Source organism: Ischnura elegans, chromosome 4 (genome assembly GCF_921293095.1).
Source record: "Ischnura elegans chromosome 4, ioIscEleg1.1, whole genome shotgun sequence".
In the NCBI taxonomy this organism is placed as follows: Eukaryota; Metazoa; Arthropoda; class Insecta; order Odonata; family Coenagrionidae; genus Ischnura; species Ischnura elegans.
The window spans coordinates 73,672,644-73,691,893 of record NC_060249.1 but is presented as its reverse complement, the minus strand read 5'-3'; the positions used below and the strand labels follow the sequence as shown (position 1 = coordinate 73,691,893).

The 19,250-nt window shown below is 38.6% G+C and overlaps 1 protein-coding gene across 3 annotated transcripts in view; it reads right to left on the bottom strand.

The window, feature by feature from the left end:
• The window catches only part of LOC124157667 (protein cappuccino), a 159,716-nt gene that overhangs the window by 65,000 nt on the left and 75,466 nt on the right, over window positions 1-19,250 (bottom strand). For all 3 annotated transcript variants that reach the window (XM_046532598.1, XM_046532600.1, XM_046532601.1), the window contains exon 3: window positions 13,653-13,967. In XM_046532598.1, the coding sequence (XP_046388554.1) occupies window positions 13,653-13,967 (315 nt within the window). The remainder of the gene's footprint in view (window positions 1-13,652; window positions 13,968-19,250) is intronic.

The following is a 19,250-nucleotide window of genomic DNA, read 5'->3' as shown; positions in this document are numbered from 1 at the left end:
ATATTAAAGAATTAGCATAATTTCTTGTCTAAAGAAAAGGGACAGTATATCAATCAATAAAACATTGAAATCGAGACTTTCCTTCCTTAATAAATTTTTTCCTCAAAATACATAGACCGAAAAGTAAATTTCACTAATTGCAAATGCCCACAAGGAATATTCGCAAGACGCTGTACACAACTCTATTTAGCTGCTTGCGAAAATGCACTGCCATGTCACTTGGCTCTTAAACGTCCAGCTATGCCCCAGACGCCGTCCACACACTACTCCACAGTCGTGTGCTAACCACCATGTCTCCAATCCTTCGGCAGAAAAACAGCCGACGACTGACGACCTCAGTGGGGCATGTACATGACCAGTTTTCAAAGCGCTCTATTGCTCTGCTCTCCAAGTAGTAGTCCAAGGGCATAGGATTAGGTCCACAGTCTCAGTCTTTGCCTTAGTAATGCAGTACCTTACTACCTCTTAAGCTGAAAATAAAGTGTCCAACTACATCAGCCTCTACACTTCTCAAAATATATAAGATTCGGAGATAATTTATTCTCCATTTTTTAGAACTAACTCACCGGACCCAAATTCTCCTAAAACTGATCCTAAAAATAGTTGTGTATCCGGGTCATGTCCCACAAAAAAACCGCTGTTTATTTTTATTATTTTTCCATAATTTGGATTTTTTTATTGTTATTATTCAAAGGATCCACCGAAACATGTTCATTGAAACATCATTTTTTCAAGATGCTTAAATTTTACCTTGGTTGTGAAGGAATGTAATTATTTAGTACTTCCATGTCAAATCTTTGATATAGTCCACACTTTCTTTCAACAATGAAAGTTCTTTAGCAGGCATTATCCTATTAACTCAAGCAAGGCCGTTATGTGAAAATGGACATAAGGCTTTACGCTGCAGACTAATATGAATTATGTTTATACCTACTCGTCAAATTTTTCCAATTTTCCTAGTTGCATGAGTTCCCTTCCAAAATACAAGCTGCAACCCCACACACATCTAAACATTAGGAAGCAACAGTGCGAACTTGGAATTACAATAACTCTCTACGATGTCTTTGCAAATGCATGAATACGTTACCCACTACATTGCAGGTATAATTTCTCATTTTCAAGATGAAAATTAAATATATATCAGCTCAATACATGATGAAATTAGGTGCAAGCCGATGTTCCGAAGAATCCAGCTTTTACAGATAATTTAAAAAAAGTAAATACATCTAATCACTGAAGTACTCGAGTTTTTGAGGGTATACAAAATTCATGCAAATAAATTGATTTGCTCCGTACTATTACAAACACTGTACTATAAATTATATATGACAACTGATTCATTGGACCTCACTTGATAGAACAAGAGCTATTGTAATGCCCACGCAATAAAATGTTATTTAGCCCTGACCACCCCACTAAAATTTATTAGTTAATTGTAGCGATGTGAATAAATATAGAGAAAATTTATTTTTACCAAACGCGTTAATTTGATAAAATTGCCATGAGGCAGCGACAATATTTATTAAAAAAAGGTTGCGATGTGACCATTACATTCATTTTGAAATTAGAGTACCAGTAAGGGGCTTGATAACTCTTTGGCAATGACTACGTATGTGACTTTAATAGTACTTATAATTCACTCACCAACTCCATGAAAATACCATTATCTTCATCAGTTAAGACTCTTAGTATATGTGTCTGTTGCTAAACGAGCTCACTCAATAACCTTATCACCATTTCTTATCTCCCTTTATTCTTATCTACAATTACCTTGCCTCGCAATGATCAGATCCAAGATTAGCTAAGGTCGTTGAGAGGTTCTTTACCGGAACACTGATACAAACAAGTTCCTCATAAACGCAGAGCAGAAAAATACGATATCGGAGTGATGCAAACATTTTACGTCATTGGGTAGGGCAGATGAAATATATCATGCCTCTAAAAGCAATTCTCCAATCATTTTATTACATTATATTTTGTTTAGTAATCACCTTACTCTGCCTTTTAAAAAGCTAAAATAAACTTTAGTTCAACGGTGATTTCATGAAACGTTAATGCAATTAATATGAAGAGGTACTTTGATTTGATGAAATGAATGGTATTAACTAATAGTTAGCATAAGCAGCACGATCGTCTTACAATGATACATTTGCCACGTAATATTAGTAGCTATAGTATCGTTTCAAATTAAACGACCGCAATAAAAAAATTCGCTGAAAAATTACTAAGTGCATCAGTACATTGTTATAAATCGAACAAACTAGCATTTTTTTGTTACAATGCATCATCATGAACGGTAAGGCAATGGATATAATATACTTTAGTCATAATTTGTACGAAGTGATTTAAAAAAAGGTGGTATAAAAACCATCGATTTTATTATGAGGAAAATATTAAGAAAGATACCATTGAGAATGAATCTAAAATTACCTGAGGGAACCAAAATATGGATACAGGAGTGCAGAAGGGTGAGAGACGTTATTGAAGCAGAGGCAATTTTCTTGCACACATAATGAACCTCGACTAAGCCTCCTCCGATAGAGAACGTCTGGGGCGATGGATATTTGATACTTCCATAATTGGAGCACTTAATTGGTCGATATTCGGTTGATTAGCTGAAGATTCTCGCCGTCAACTTCCTTTCTAAAGGAGACGATCGCTAGGACAAACATGTCGCGTCAAGGGAGTCGAGTTTTCATTGAGCGCTCACCCAATACGCAGACGATGAGAACACTCGATTGAGCAGGGGCCTCGTTATGATACTCCGGAACGCGGATGACGTCCAACATCATTGACATCGCGAGCGACAAGTCCTAAGCTATTAATATCGGACGGAGAGAAACCACTTTCCAAGTTCCGATTCAACCAAAATAAATTTTAACTCTTCCCCATGCCCATCATTCCTGATTGACATCCTCTCTTTAAAAAATTGTGTTTTGGATACATTAATTAATAGTTAATAACACAGCGAACTATTCTCCTAAATTAATATAAGAATTATTGTTTTTATTGGTTGGCCGAATATCACTCACATTTTATAAAAATCACAAATCACAGAATCATTAAAAGGTCGAAAGTTTTCAAAATTGTGGAAATGGAGGTTGACTTATTCGATGTAGGAGGATATATATATCCCTACCAAGTATATAAGAAATAACAATAAAAGCAGGATATATGTGCAGAAAATAAATTTACTGCTAAAAATACTACTCTTATGTTCTTTTGGACAAATTATAAAACTGGTTTTGAAAAAAAATAATAATTAGCCTAGCGAGCCAATGATTGGAGGACCCTCAAGAATAACCACTGGCTAAGCAGTTGGTTTTCTCGGATATAAAGGCATTTCAGGGCGTGATTTACGATGGAAGTCGTCCGCTGTCATGTTTCCTTCGAGATGTAAACAAAAAATGATCGGCTGGTCTCCCCGCAGGAGAACACCGGAAATAGTCCGCTCCCATTTCCCGAAGAAATTACCTTTGACGAACCTACGGGTCTAATCGGAAGCGATATCCTCGTCAGCTTTAATTTACCCTCAGACAATTATATTCCTTCCTCTTGATCCGTTTATTTTGAGGCCCATTACCGTTAAAAGCCCATGGGAACTACCAATGTTAAGGGGCGGAGAAACGAACGTAGTCTCGTCAGAAGTTATCCATTCTTCTTTTACCTTTCTACAGGAACCGACCACGCCCAGAAACCCTGTCTTCCAAATCTCCGATGACAAATTAGTAATAACCTGCGCTGTATGATCAATCGAATGTGAGTCTATGGTTTTAACTATTAACGACAATTTCCACGAGATATCAACGATGCGAAAGTACTCCAATTTCCATGCTGACAATTTTATGAGTATTTTATACCAGTTACCTACCATTTTTCAATCAACTTTCGGTATAATGGGTTGCCACTGGGTAAACTGCCAAAGAATATCTCGGCAATAAAACAAAAAACGGCGACCATGTACATACACTGAGATGAAGTATGGGCAATAGGGAGGTAATTTCCATAGCATTATGTGTATGAGGATTCAGTGACTATACATGGCCAATAACGATCGTTGATTATCGCAAATAGATGACTGCTGACAATCAACAGCCGATGGTCATTGAAAAAGACTAGACCTAATAATAATCATTAAGTGGATGCAGGACACTACAAAAGGGGTTTGTACAGTCGTTATCATAGTTGAGTATCGACAATCGATGACGCTAGATCTCCATTGCTGACCATCAGTCGATACGCGAAATCGACATCGAATCGAATCTCATTTTCTTTTCTATAATTTCCGAGGCCGTAGAAGCTCAACCCCCATTTATTGCATTGCGAATCGAATCTCGTTGATTATTTTATTCGACATATATTGATAATTGAAATCATAAACGTCTCTTGACAAAAGAGGCCCACAAGACGATAATGGCCAGAAATAACGCAGAATTTGATTTTTTAGGCTCTTGAAATCCACCCTTCTGTGTAAGAAGATTGTAATCAAAATCTATCAGACTGGTCGTGACATACGAGCAAAAAGTGGGTCATATCTCAAAAAAAGGAACTTGCTTTAACGAGATTTTATCAGAAGTTTTACGAAGGATATATGGTCCTGGGACCGACAGTGTAAAATGCCCTACAAGAACTAACATAGAAATAGGAAATATTAACAGAAGTAAAGACTTAATGAGATAAGTGGAGAACCAAAGATTAACTTAACTAGATCACTTTAAAGAATGAGGGAAGAAATTATTCACAATTCCTAAGCTGCTACACTAAAATGCGGTTGTAAAGTGAAAAAGAGGAAGATAATTGAAATGATGGATGAAGGGTTTGGAAGAAAACTTAAAGAGACTATGAGGATCGTGAGATAATGGTAGAAAAAGCAGAACAGAAGATAATGGGCAAGCGTCTTGAGGAAATCCAAAACTCATACCGGGCTGTGACACAGATAAAGTGCATTATTCGCCAAAGTCAATGTCCTCTACATTCTTGTACATAAAAGGGGATCGGACCATATGCGGATGCATAAAACAAACGTCGAAGTTGTCGACGAAACTAGTTGATAAAATTCCGTCCTATCAGCGTTCTACCCCAACGTCCGAACTTTATCTAACAATACACGACTACCGATTTTTATAGAAGAGCCTTACCTCTATCGTCTATGGTTCAGCTTTGTGGAAGTTCATTTTAATAATGAAATGAAAAAACTTTGTTTTACACCAATAAATAAATTGAAGGAATAATAAATACCTATAAATAAATTGGGGAAATAAAATATTTTTAAATAAATTGGTGGAATAAAAATACTTTTAAATAGTATTGGTGGAAAAAAGTTTTTTTCCTCATTTCATTATGAGAAGAGCCTTTTCCAGCCTCAAAACTGTCTACTGCGCAACACCGAGAGATTTCACCAGGACTGTGAGCAAGAAAATTTAGATGACCGAAATCGCCCACAAAACAAGCTTAATACAATCTTGCCTCCCGTTCCTCCCGTCTTCTCATTCTTTATACTGTATTGTCCTTCCCTGCAAGCCCCACCTACCCCAACCTCTTCTTGCCCTGCGGGGTCGTTTGCGTCCAAAGGGAAAAGTGATGCCCGCCTACACATCATCCTCAATCATCCGGTTTTCTACAGGTATCAGCAGGGAGGGGAGAACACGCCCAATGACTTTTGGAGAGGGTTATTGTGTCGGTTAGGAGAAAAAGCAAGGTTAAAACTAGGGCTGTCACAATAGCCCAGACCTTGTGGGTGGAGCGCTTTTTTTTTCGCGAACGCTCGCGGGTCGATATCTGAATGTTTCACGCATGGACGTAGAGAAGGAAAACTTGCGGGCCAAAACGTGCAGTGAGGTAAGCGAGGTAATATCTACTGGTCGGTTCGCTGCTCCGCGAAATAAAGGAGAACCGATTTTGTTAACATCCTTTTTAAATGCTGTGGTTATCACCACATCTCAAATAAGTAATGGCAGATAACGGTTGAAAGGACGAATCAAAAGACAAAAACGAATTTTACCGAAAGAATTATGACCAAAAACAAAAAGAAATTTAACATATCAAGTAGCCATTTAGCCTCTTCGACAAAACTATGTCAATTCTCGTGTTTTGAAAAACTGAAAACACGCAGAACTTTGCTCCCCACAATTCAATACATCAAGTCTTTCACCGATATGTAAACAATACTCTTGCCCTGAAAGATATTTAGCCGTGTCATTTCAAGAGTCTTAATGACCTAATAACCCTTAAGATCTTTAATCGCTTTCAGGTTGGTTCTTAAGTAGAAATTATGTTACACGTAGCTCTTATACCTAACAATAAACAATTTGCTTGAGGATGGGCTACGAGTCGCCACTCAAAACGTGGTCGGAACTACATTCATACATCCGATAGCTCATCTCATATACAACAAATTTATCAAGTATATGAAAAGGTCAGTGAACAGTCTCATCTGGAGTGTTGCGCTTTACGGTGCGGAAACATGGAAACTGAGGAAGGAGGACGAGAGAAGACTGGGGGAGTTAGAGATGTGGTTGTGGAGAAGAATGGAGAAAGTAAAGAGGAGAATCGGAGGAGGAACGACTAAGTGCTGGATATGGTGGGTGAGGAGAGGCAGCCTCTGGATGAGATATGGAGGAGACGGAATGTATGTATGGAGCAAGTACTTAGCGGGGAGGGGATGCAGAAAACAGTTTTAGTGATGAAATGTTGGGTAAACGAGGGAGAGAAAGGAAGAGAATAGGATTTTTAGATAGAACGAAAGGGAGTAGGCCTTATTGTGGATTGAAAAGGGAAATACTTGATGAAAAGGGAGGCTCCCAGAATTCTTTTTAAGTGCCCCACGGAAACCTACCTTTATGGGTAGAATACTTCAATAAATATAGTAACTGGCTCGAAGTTAGTATACCACCAGAATTTTTCAATGATGGTATCCTTTACAAAGCGGTACATTGTAGACTGCGAAATTCACGATAATGCGAAAAAACTATTAAATGGCCCAATGATCGTCCAAATTCAATGTGTATGGTTTCACGCAGAAAGAGCATCCTCGATGAAAAAAAATGAGACGACCTTGGCCACGAAAGTTATTTTTGATCCCAATTTCGGCTACACCCTCCCACGACCACCTTGAGTCTCGTTTCCTTGACTATTCGAGTCTTGTTTCCCGACAATTTACCTATGTCCCTCCCTCCGCTACCTTTTTCGGCGAAATTGATCTCCCATGGGCGTCTCGCATAATGGTTTCCTGCATTCAGAGAGTGTTTTTGCCCCTCATTTCTCCGGTTCGCCCCCTCCTGCGAGCACCTCGAAGCTCATATCGTATGCCGCGAAATGGTCTCCCTGCCTCGTATCTGAAAGTTTTATCTCCGCGAGTCTTCGCCACGAGACAGTGAGATCCGACGCGAAGATTCGTTCGGCGATGCGAATTAAACATTTCCCTGGGCTTTCTTTTTCGTCCAATTTGCCCCAAGAGTCCTGAGTCGGGACATATCTTATGAAATTTGGTTTCCAAGAATGGCAAGCTCGAGAGGACTACCCGTGAGTCTTCTGTTTTTATTATGAAAATTTAATGCGTTCCCGCCTATGCGTAATACTGTAACTTATTCACGACAGCGTTCGTTTTTCTTCTGTGCGAATTAATAGAAAAAAAACCCTCTGTCCATTTTTATATCCCGAGTCACTGGCGAAATTGCAAGAAAAAGACGACTTAAATAAGTTTAATGTACGTAGAATGAAGCGATGTATGCAAGTGGAATATTTTTCCCAATTTTAATTACGCCTCTGCTATAGTTATGTATTAATTATCAAATTATATATCTCCAATGGTGAATAAAGAAGGGAAAACAATAAATTTCTCACATTTCCAAGAGGTAAGTATTAGCAGAGATGTATAATTTTTGGTCATAATTCTAATCACACATCAGCTCACCCCAAAAAAATAATAACGTTATCTACATGGCGAGAACTGCCACAGTTTTGCTGACAACAGCTCAATCATATTCTCTCTCCAGAATTTAATTTTTTAAATCAATTAAACATTAAATTTAATTAGATGATGTCTCACAAAAATACTATTTCCAGGTAATATTTTAAGAACATTTCTTCATATCAAACCGGAAATGAATCCTTGGATTGTCAAAGCCATTTGATAACGGAAAATATGATTTATTTTCGTATCGCGTTTTCGTAAGCACGCACCCATGGATGTCATTAAATGGAGGCATACGTCCATCTGGCAACGCATTATGATCGTCAGGTGTCACCGTGCGTGAGGCTGGTGGAAGACACGACGATGGAGAGATGGCCCCGCCCCCTTATCTTAGGGCCAATTTGTCGCCCATTCAGATTTTCTCATCATTCGATTTGGGGCAAATTGGCGGGCGTAACTGGGAATTCCGCGGAGGTAATATGAGAAACAATGGAAATTCTGCATGCGTGCCTTTTTTCCGCCATGAATGAAGATTGCTACAATTTGCCTTCGACCATTTGAAGCGAATGAAGCCTTCGTCTTTTGGCGAATGATTAGCAGGGAAGTAAGAAAAACCAATGATTCAACCAAGACCTTGCAGCATAGGACAAATGCATGGGACTAGTCTCAAATGCGATGGAATAAAGGATTCAGAATAGATATATGACTTTGAAGTCACTGGTTAATCTTTATATATTTCAGATTATTTCGATTGTAATTAATTAATAAATTAACTGAATTCCATGGCATCAAATTAAAATACAACTGTTTCACGATGAATGGAAAAGAGCAGCTAGTTACATTTATCATACCAAATATTTCCTTTTAACCATTTACATCGACATCTGATTATTGCATAGAGTTAGAGACTAATCGATCATTTAATGACTTCAATTGCCTTACGATTTTCATGTTTCTACACCTGGATTCTTGATTTTAAATATGCAGCGCAAATAACTGCCGTCGTTGGTAGGAAAAACATAACAATTTCAATTGCTAATACGTGACTTTCAATTCACGTTCTCCGGAAATAGCTCACACTAAACATTTTCTTCGTACATTTCATCAAATGCATGAATAACTTTAATTATATCTCCCACAAAATCACAGAAAAGGTTTCTTTTAATGACATCAAGTTGATAACCACTAATTCCATGATTTTCTGGTCAAGCAGTTCACTTCAGTAACCAAAATACTTTCACCAGACGAAGATATTCAAATTACACATACTTATCCCTCGATATGCCACAGTTAAGTATCACCAAATCTTTCCTCCCTAGCAAGGTCTTCAGATCGTTTAAAAACTCCGCAATGGATACCTACATTCGCAGAAAAATAAATATCATGAAAATAAATACGTTAAAGATATAAATAATAATCCAAGAAGTAGCTATCCCTGCAACCAGTATTATTGTTCGCACGCTCTACAATCTTAATTTTCTCGCCAAATATACTGTAGATGTGGCGCCCAAATTTGAAAAAAATGGTTAAGATTAGTTGATCGCACGTTTTCCCCTGCAAAATGAACATGAACAGTAAATACACGCTAAACGATACACGGTTTGCGTATTAATTCTTATAAAGTAAAATGATTTTTCAGCATAATTGAATGCAGAAATTGCAATGGAAGTAGTATTAAACTTACAAATAGGGGAAAGTTTATACATCAAGTCTCTGCTTTCAATAATGATGCGAAGGCTTTGATGTCTGACATGTAGGTATACGTATAAATGATTCCTCTGAACTCAAATTAGCTCCGACTAACCTAGAATACAGTGCATCACCTCGCGCTTTTCAAATGTTTTACAACAGAATCCGCTCTGGAATACATATTAGAAGAGGATAAATTAATCGTAAAATAGCACGTAGAATAAAATCGCTTCTGTTACACTCTTCGTAAATAATATCATTCCTATTGTTACTCAGTATGCGAGTACGCCAGTATGAAGCCAGAGTAATGGTCAACCTATGTATAACAGATATCGATGTCTAAAAGGAAAGAGCGAGATAATATGAGATAAAGTGATATATACGATTCGCCATCCCCTGATAGCAGAGGCCATTGTTCGATTTCTTTTAATGACATCAAGTTGATAACCATTAAATTCCATGATTTGCTGGTCACTGAGTTCACTTCAATAACCAAAATACTTCCACGGGACGAAGATATTCAATTTACATATACTTGTCACTCAATAAGCCACAGTTAACTATTACAAAAAAATACAATACTTCAAATGTGTGTGTAGGGCCACTAGCAGACTTAGTATCGCATAGTCATCATGCATATTAAAGAGATTAGGAGTTACAATTAGGCGGATACATTATACTGCTAAATGAAGTAATTTGCGCCCAATTATATTCCAAACTATAACAGCACGTTCTGGCTAGCCTTTGGGTAACATAGTAAAGTTTCACTCCTTAATATTAAGAACACACCAGTGTATGATCTTTTTCAGGGAACTCCCATTACAATGCATCGATTTCAATGCCGATTTTTACTCCTTCCGGTCAATAAGTCCTCTCCATGCACACATGGTACAGCGTGACAAATCACCTTGCTGCAATGCCCTTGGGAGTCTAAATACGCACCTAATGTCAGTATGCGGGTGAAGATTAATTACGGGAAATGTGCGGACCGTGAAAATACATCGGATAGAACGCTTCACAGGGGAGAGGCAATTTTTCTTTTTCCCATTACGTCGTTTCGTCTTCTTATCACGGTTTTGACGAGGATTCTCTTCTCTGCTACTCTTCGTAGGAATTCCTCATTGCTTACTCGGTCGATCTATTGAATTCTCGTCATTCTTCTGGTGCACTTTACTGCGTGGATGGAGGCTTTCGGAATGTGGTACTACAGATGAATGATAATTATCAAATGGATCGATCGAGCAAGTATGTAATGGGGTAGACATGAAAAGAGTAGAGAAGCCTCTTGGAAACTTCAACAAGAAGACGAAACAATCTAATCATAGGCGGATCTAGGGGGGGGGTCGGGGGCACGTGCCCCCCCCCCCAGACCTTTAAAAATATACAAGATTTTTAATACGATCCCATTATCATTGCGTTCGTTATGTATTACGAGGTATCCTTGTGCCCCCCAGAAAGAAATCCTGGATCCGCACCTGAATCTAATCGACGAGGCACAAGTGGATGACAAGAACGGAAGACCTCGAATGGAATATATGGAACAATCAAAGGAGGATGTGAAACAGTGCATGTGAAAAGATTGGCTGACGGGAGGATTGAGTGGAGAGCTACTTCAAACCAATCTAATGATTGTTGATCCAAGGGCCTACCCAGGATCAAAACTTGGGGGGGGGGGGCAAGCCATGGTTGTTCAAGTTATAGGTAAGATTTAAGCATGGAAAAGGTGAATGAAATCAACATTTTAAGGAAACTGTAACAGCTCTATAATAGTTTTTAAAATTATGTGCTTGAAAAAATATTACTTTCCTTATAGACATTTGCGATTTTTGCTTCTGGGGGGGGGGGGGGGCCGCTGCCCCCTCCTGCCCCTCGCTAGGTACGCCCATGTGTTGATCAGTGATGATGAGAAGTGAAATCATGTTATCAGGTGTATGACGGTGAGATCGCAATGGAAACAATGATTGGGATGCTCTTTTACTTCTCTATGTTTGAAAATGGAGAGATTCACAAATCTCTTCCTACTGTTGCCCTCCAAATCAAATTTCATCGGGAATGAAGGATCAGTAATACGTGACGCTGACACGCCAACGAGAGAAAATATCAATACGGCCAGTTTTAAGATCTCGGTGAAAGACTAAAGATAGTGCCTCGATAAGCTGTTCTTGGAAGTTCACGTATTAATTTAATCAAGATTTGGAATTTCACAATTTACGGAATATTTGGAATCATGCATCCCACTGTGATCGAAGCATATAATGCATGATTAAAACAATCCGCTGAATTGCAAAGTCCAAGTCTGTAGCCAGCATTTATTTTTTAGCATCTTTCAAACGCGGTAAGCAAGTAAGGGCGGTAAGACAGTAAAAGCGGTGTGAGATGAAAAGAATACGCACATCAGGTAAAGGGTATGTGAAAATAGTTTTTCCAACGTTATTCAACTGCACACAGTCAACAGGAACGCTTGCTCCTGTAACCGATTGAGGGAAGCGGACTTACCGCAGTATGTATATTATTGTTTCACACCCAAAATTAAACGTTGGAATGAAAATAATTTAATTTTTTATTGCGTAATTTAAAAACACTAGGATTTCGCTGAATAATAACGCAACCAAAAGATGATATGATAATAAGGGCAACGACCAAGTCGTATGCATAATATTTCACGCGGAATCTTTAAGTTAAAACTTCCTTGTCTAACTTATCCATTTCACTACCTGTCTATCAACTGAAACCACCGCTTAAAAATTTCAGCGAGTGCTTTTCTAAAGGTGGCGCTTCGTAAGGTACGTAAAGATCGCATTCTTCACGAGGAACCTTTGGAGAGACCGGCATCAAGTCTTCGAACCTCCTGTAAAAGGATCTTAATGCGCAATTAAGAGCACCGCTGAACCCGGGCGATGCCTTACCGCGATTAAGTGGCCGTGAAAATGGAGGAGATTATTTCTCATTAACTACGTTCGCGGAGGTTGACGATGGGAGTCATTAAGAGGCCAATACTCCCAACTACTTACTTCCGGGGTGCTTGGTATGAGCTTACGTCCGAAAGGCCACAGAATACTACCGAATGGTACGTTAAATGCTGAAAATGAGCTCAGTATTGAATATCAAACACTGTTAAAGCCGTGAGGCGTTTATATTTATGTGAAAATAAAACCGCCGTACTTTTTTCGTCCGGTAAATGCTACGATATTGTGTACATTTTCAAATAATAAGATCAAACAAGCGATAAAAAACTTTATACCGCTGAAAAGCAGCAATTATGTTAGATTAATTGTAAAAAAAACTCCATTGGGGGAGTGTTTAAGTTGGGTGTAGGTATCAAAAGCATTCCATTCATGAGGAGTGAAATACCTTCCCATGCACTTTATGTCTAGTGATGAAAAAGTTTTATTCCCAATCTCAGGAAAATATTCAGGTCGAAATGATCGCGATTACTGAATCCAGTCAATCAACTGAATTTGGAGCTACAACTCTCTTTTTTTGTTCGCGCCTTATTTTCGAAAGTTCGCGTAAACTCAATTTCAATTATTATTTACATTTAGTTTGACACTCACGAAGGAGGTGAGGTATCAGAACTGCAATAAAAAAATTAATTTGTTAGCATTAAATTTCCTAACTTTTTCCATTTCCAAAAATAAAACTGAAAGTGGGTGGTTTCAATATTGACCTAGGCATTTGGTCACGGCGCAGCTCTGCATGTCCAAAACAATGAGGTAAGAGCGCGTGCGGAGAGAGTGCATAATAAAACTAAAACTTTGTAATCCCACATAAATTTATAAGGAATAACAAAGTAAGTTCAGTTTATTTCAGGAAAAGGGTTCTCCAACCGCCGACCAATGAGAGAGCAGCGCTTGGATATAAAGGCTTATATAAGGCGGTAGTTTGATGTGTTTTATCACTTTTCACCTGAAGACGCTAATTGCAACGTCAGTGAAACTATAGTAAAAAAAAGCCAACGGACGCGGTAAGAACCTCAAGAAAATGCAGGAATCATCCGAACCGATTCCTTTTGCTTTTGAATCCAAAATTCACCCGTTCATGGAACACTCACCTTCGAACTTCTCGTAGATCTGGAAGTCCAACTTCTCGGGGACGAACTTGGGCTTGGCTATCCTCTGGTCGATGGTCGCGCGGTCCAGCGTGAGGCTGGCCACTTTGCGGAGGACGTTCCCACCGCCGCCGGGAGAGGTGCAGGAGGCGGCGATGGCGGCCGCGGTGGCCGCCGAGTGTGCAGAGTCCAGGGGCAGCGGCACATCGCTGACGGACGAGTGACGTCGAAGCAAGGCCTCTTGCTGCTGTTGTTGCTGGGACGCCCCGGCGATGGCGGCCGCTGCGTGCGATTGCAACAATTGCAACTGCTGGTGACCTGCGGGAGACAGAAAGAAATGGTAAAAATTACGGAAGAAGATCCACAACTTTTCTCAAAAAATACTTTTCTCGAGTTTTATTCAAGGGGAATGCTTTTTTTCTGAAAACTAGACGACATTCTTCGGGTAAAATAAGAGTAAAGAGATAGTGTATAATTCAGTCCTAACATATTTCAGTTATGACTTTTTCCAGGTTTTAGAGCCGGGCCTTACACCATTTCCATGCAATTAACCCAATTTAACATTAATTACAGCATTAAATTTCTGGAAACTAAAAAAATCAATCTCCCAAACGTTTTATTTTTGACGTGATTCTTAAATATTACAAACATTGGATTAGTTTTTCTCAAAATGGCATGCATATTCTACCCAGTAATTAACACCCCGCCATCGTACCTGCTAAAGTGATTTGACTTCAGTTTCAGAAATTAATTTATTATTAACTCAAAAAAGGTAGTGCCGTCACCATCAAGTTTTGTTTTAATCGCGATTTTAAACTTTCAATCAATTTTTTTGTGGAAACGAAGTTTATATAGTAGTAGCATTGATGGACACTTTTAGAATGCTTTGACCAGTATCGACAAAAGAACCTACATAAAAATTCCGATTTTTGGCTAAATTTAAAGAAAGATCCAGCAAAAAGCCTTTTTTGTGGCTGACCTTCGATAAGGAGCAATTGCAAGAGTATATTTTGAAATTTTCATGAACTACACTTCGTTTCGCGTACCAAACTTCATAGGTAGCAAGTCCACGAATGTCAAAGATAGTGGCTCCCAAAGTAGAGACGTGAATCAGAGTTTATGTATATATTTTTTTACTATTCACAGGTTTCCTGTAAACTGTTTGGCTCAGTGTTTTGCCTTCTTCTAATTAACTAACACTCTCTGTAAAGGGGATTTTCTTTCGACTTACATCTCCGTACCTAACTACATCAACCAACGAACTTTAGGTTGTAGGTTGGAAGTGCTTTTAAGAGGAATACAAGGTTCTACAATTGTACATCGTACAAAGAAAAAAGGTAAAACAAAAAATTTCTATAAATGAAAGTACCAATAAGTATTATGATAATGATTACTTAATCTGTTCCCCGCAGGTTAAAAGCAAAGAATTGCAATAGTTCTTCATCATTCGATCAAAAAACAAGATTAAAAATGAAATTATGAGTGAAGGATATCAAGAGCTTTGATTTTATTTTACTTTCTGGTGTGTCCATGACGCCGCTTTAGGAAGCTAGTCTTCGTTTTAATACCATAAATACACACTAGCCAAAAATTAAGCAAAAGGTTAAACTTATGCGAAAATATTTAAGCTTACAAAAAGTCTGCAGCATGACAAAGCGTTTCTCCATCACTCATCTTACACGTGTAAATCGATGCACTTTAGAGTCGTTTCGAGTATCTCCGCAGGATTATCATCTCTTAGAATTTCCACTGATCAATCGCATGTGGATTACGCCGCTTTAACTTAAGCCTTTACACACTACCACAGCATTTAGCTCTCATTCCAAAGCGGAAATTGATAAGGTAATAAATGAGAGGTAGTTGAAAGATGAAAGGCGGTATGAGGTCTTTTGTAAAGGATACGGAAGAACAGATGGCACTATCATTCACAATACGATGATAATGGATGGAGAAAGAGGAGACATTCAATCCTTAAGGCTCCAAGTAGTACCTCGACCAAAAACTACGTCGCAGACGTCTGGTCAGATTCGTCTGAGGCCTCTGTTACGCTATCCACATAAAATGTTAATGATCATTTACACAAAATAAACATCGGTAATTAAAATAAGTGTCGCAAAGTATTCAATTCTCATTTCTCACGCTGCAAAACAAAGATTTCGGCAAAATTAGATGCCTGCTACGGCGTGTATGACGGCGGAGTCCAAAATCGTTTGCACTCTAGGCGTACCCAGAGAGGAGCAGGGGGGGGCAGCTGCCCCCCTCTAGAAGCAAAAATCGCAAAAGTCTTTAAGCAAAATAAGTACTGAATTGAAACGAAAGCATTCAACAAATTTCCTTTAAACCCATGAAAAATTATATGCATGAGATATACTAACTAAAATAAAACTATTTTTTCAAGGAAATAATCTCATAAACTAATGTCACAACTTGGATTGAAGCCCCTAGACCATGGCTTGCCCACCCTCTAGACCATGGCTTTCCCCCCCCCCCCCTAGTTATGATCCTGGGTACGCACTTGTTTGCACTCATATTAAAGGAGAATCCTTTATGTCCATTTTAGAGAAAGTACGACCATCGCCACATGTGCCACAGTGTGGACCTGTGACGTCAACACCGTGTAAGGTAAAACCCACCCCGAAGTTCACTCTTTAAAATAAATAAGCTAAATTATGAAAAGCTTGGATTTTCTTTCGTAAGATCGGAAATGAAACAGTAAAAACAAAATAATGTGCACCAAACATATTTTATCGGTACGTCTTGGATTACATTACGTTATCAATTTTGTTACTAGACAACGCAGGGGCGCTGCTAGGAATTAAGGCAGGGGGGGGGGGGGGTTTAGGTGCACATAACACCGAGTGGTGTGGAAGTATGGAATACCCACCAGGATAAGCGGTAGGTGCGAGATAAATAAAATACGGAATTTTAAAGATAAATGGTTCAAAATGGTGAGTTTTACGGCTTTCTGAGGGATATTTTATTAATCCTTACACAATTCTATTAGTAATATCAATCCAATTAAGTAAAATGGATTAAACTTAAAAATGTCTCTGAGCTCTGGGGCGGGGGGTGGGTCTATCCACCAGACCCCCCCTCCCATCGCCGCGCCACTGATTGTGAGACTACGTGCAATGAAAATGTATTAGGTTTACGAAAAACTTACTATTTTTATAAGGAGAGGATACACGTAACATATCCTGAAGTCACAACTTAAATATACGTACCACTTTTATAATTTATTTAAAAGAGAAATTATCAGGGAATCCTCCAAACTTCAAATTTTACACTCTCTAGACAATAATTGCCAATTTAAAATACAGATTTGAACTTGTGGCAATAAGTTAAACTGAGATATTTAAGATTTTACTAATTCCGTAGAATTTGGAACAAGAGTCTGACGAGATTAGTTATTAATCACAGAGAGGTTACTCCTGATTGGTCATCTAAAACGACATTGTGGCTATGAGGTGTAAAAGAAACATTAAAGGTGCTATGTTTCACGAATCTACTCCTGGAAGGCTGCCTCCGTATGAAATCTATATAATATAGAGAATGATGAAATCAATGAAATTTCAATTACACTGCATGAAAAATCGATTCAGTTGAAAAAAAGAGGGTCAACGTTATCATAAACAACTTTCATCTCATAACCTATTTTTGAATCCATCAATGAAAACGATAAAACCAAAACGCACTCCATCAAAATTAGCATAATTAAACCTGGATTGGGTTTCTTTTTTTGCCACCAATTTTTTTTGCGACCAGATACGAGACCATTGCCAGGCTGCACGAAGCAACAAACTTAAAAACACTGAAGGAACTTCAGCCCGAACGGGCAAACAGTTTCTTTGATAAGGCAAAGGAGTCGCCGTTCGCAGAAATTCAGCGAACAGCGGACATTACGGTCGGTCCGCGCGATAAGTACAAGCGCCCGATCGCCAGTAGAGGAGAAGACGACTGCCTGCCAGCTAAACGGCGGGCAATAGAACGCCCATGAGAAATTCGCAGCAGAAACAAAGACGTCTTAGTGGGTAATCCGGGAAGACGTTAAGAAGAGGGGGACACCACCACCTTTACATTGCGAATCTTTTTTTGCGAAAGAACGAATATGCCAACAAAGACGTATAGAGGAAAATTATGGAGAAAAAAAATAATTTTTATGCCTAATCTAGTCATTAGATACTCTTACGTGGTGAACAATTTTAATACACCTCGTATTTTTGCATTATTGCGGTGGAAAGTGAGAAGAAAGTCAAATCACTTCGCGAGAAAATAACTGAATTTTCGAATGATAACCGAAGATGAACGACGTTGGCTCTGGCAAGAATTTAAATGAAAGGATGACTGCAAAATAATAGGACTAGATAACCATATCCTAATCCGAGGTCGACATTGTAACAAAATATTTTCTCGGCGACGCACGCTGCGGCCTTTTCAAATGACACGCGCGTTGGAGTAACAGCGAGTGCAGAGTTCAACTACTTGATGTCGCCACCGTGCTGCGGGAACCGCGAGTGGCGTCACGGCACGCCACGTACGAAAACTAAGTATGTAGCCAGCGGGAATATTCTGACGAGAGGGATTCTATTGTGCGCTGATCATGAAAGCAACAGCCCCAAGCTGCTTGGTCTGCATCAATAAACAGCAGGAAAGGAAGTATAATACTATTTTCTCAATATATGAATGGAAAAACCTCTCTTCAAAAATATCAAGAGCGATATACGAGCGAATGTGCATCTTAAAAAACGAATCTCTCATAGCACAAAATCGATGAATATTTTCTTTGAAATAAGCGCGCGGAGGTTACATAACATTAAGTACCTATGGCGAAGATTCAGATATTTCTCCGAACGGCCTCTTCGGAAGCATACTTGATTATCTAAATTAAGCGCGCGGAGTTATATAATCGGGCAGAAAAAGATCAAGATTTGCTGTCTTGAAAAGCAAGCTACCGCAGAGAAAATGTCATTCATTGCACAGAGCAAATAACGACAGAAAAAAACCCAAGTATTCAATTATATCTAGTATCTTCCCGATTTTTCTCAAGAGCTTCAATAAAAATTAAGGTCTCTCGCAAAATTCAATGTGCACCGGACTGGAATCTGCCACTATCGTTTCGTCTAGATGTCATCACCGTTCCGGTCAAATATAAGTCAATTATGTCAAGCTGGTTAACCAAATGATGTTGAAGGAAGCTTAAAATTCAAAGATAAGTGTTTTGAATAACTTAGGCATTATGTACAGTTAAATGAGTGCATTTGGACTCCAAATGAATATACTCTCCAGATAACGACAAAATAGTTAGGTATTCATCTTAAGGTGTTTTCGGTGGCCTTGCAGCAAGCATAGCACAGGAAATATGATTGGGTACCGACTAATTAACTGGGGATTCGGAAATTTTTAATTTACGTCCAAAATAATTCAAGAAACGACTCTTTTTAGGACCAAGACCAACAAAAATGTCATTCAAAGCCTGGAATAATTTTCAAAAGCTAAAAATCAAGATTTTAAACAGGACATTCTAAATTATTTAGAACAGAGACAAGCAAAAAATAGTAATTTAAGTCGTCGTTAAAATTATCCAACCTCTCATTACATTTC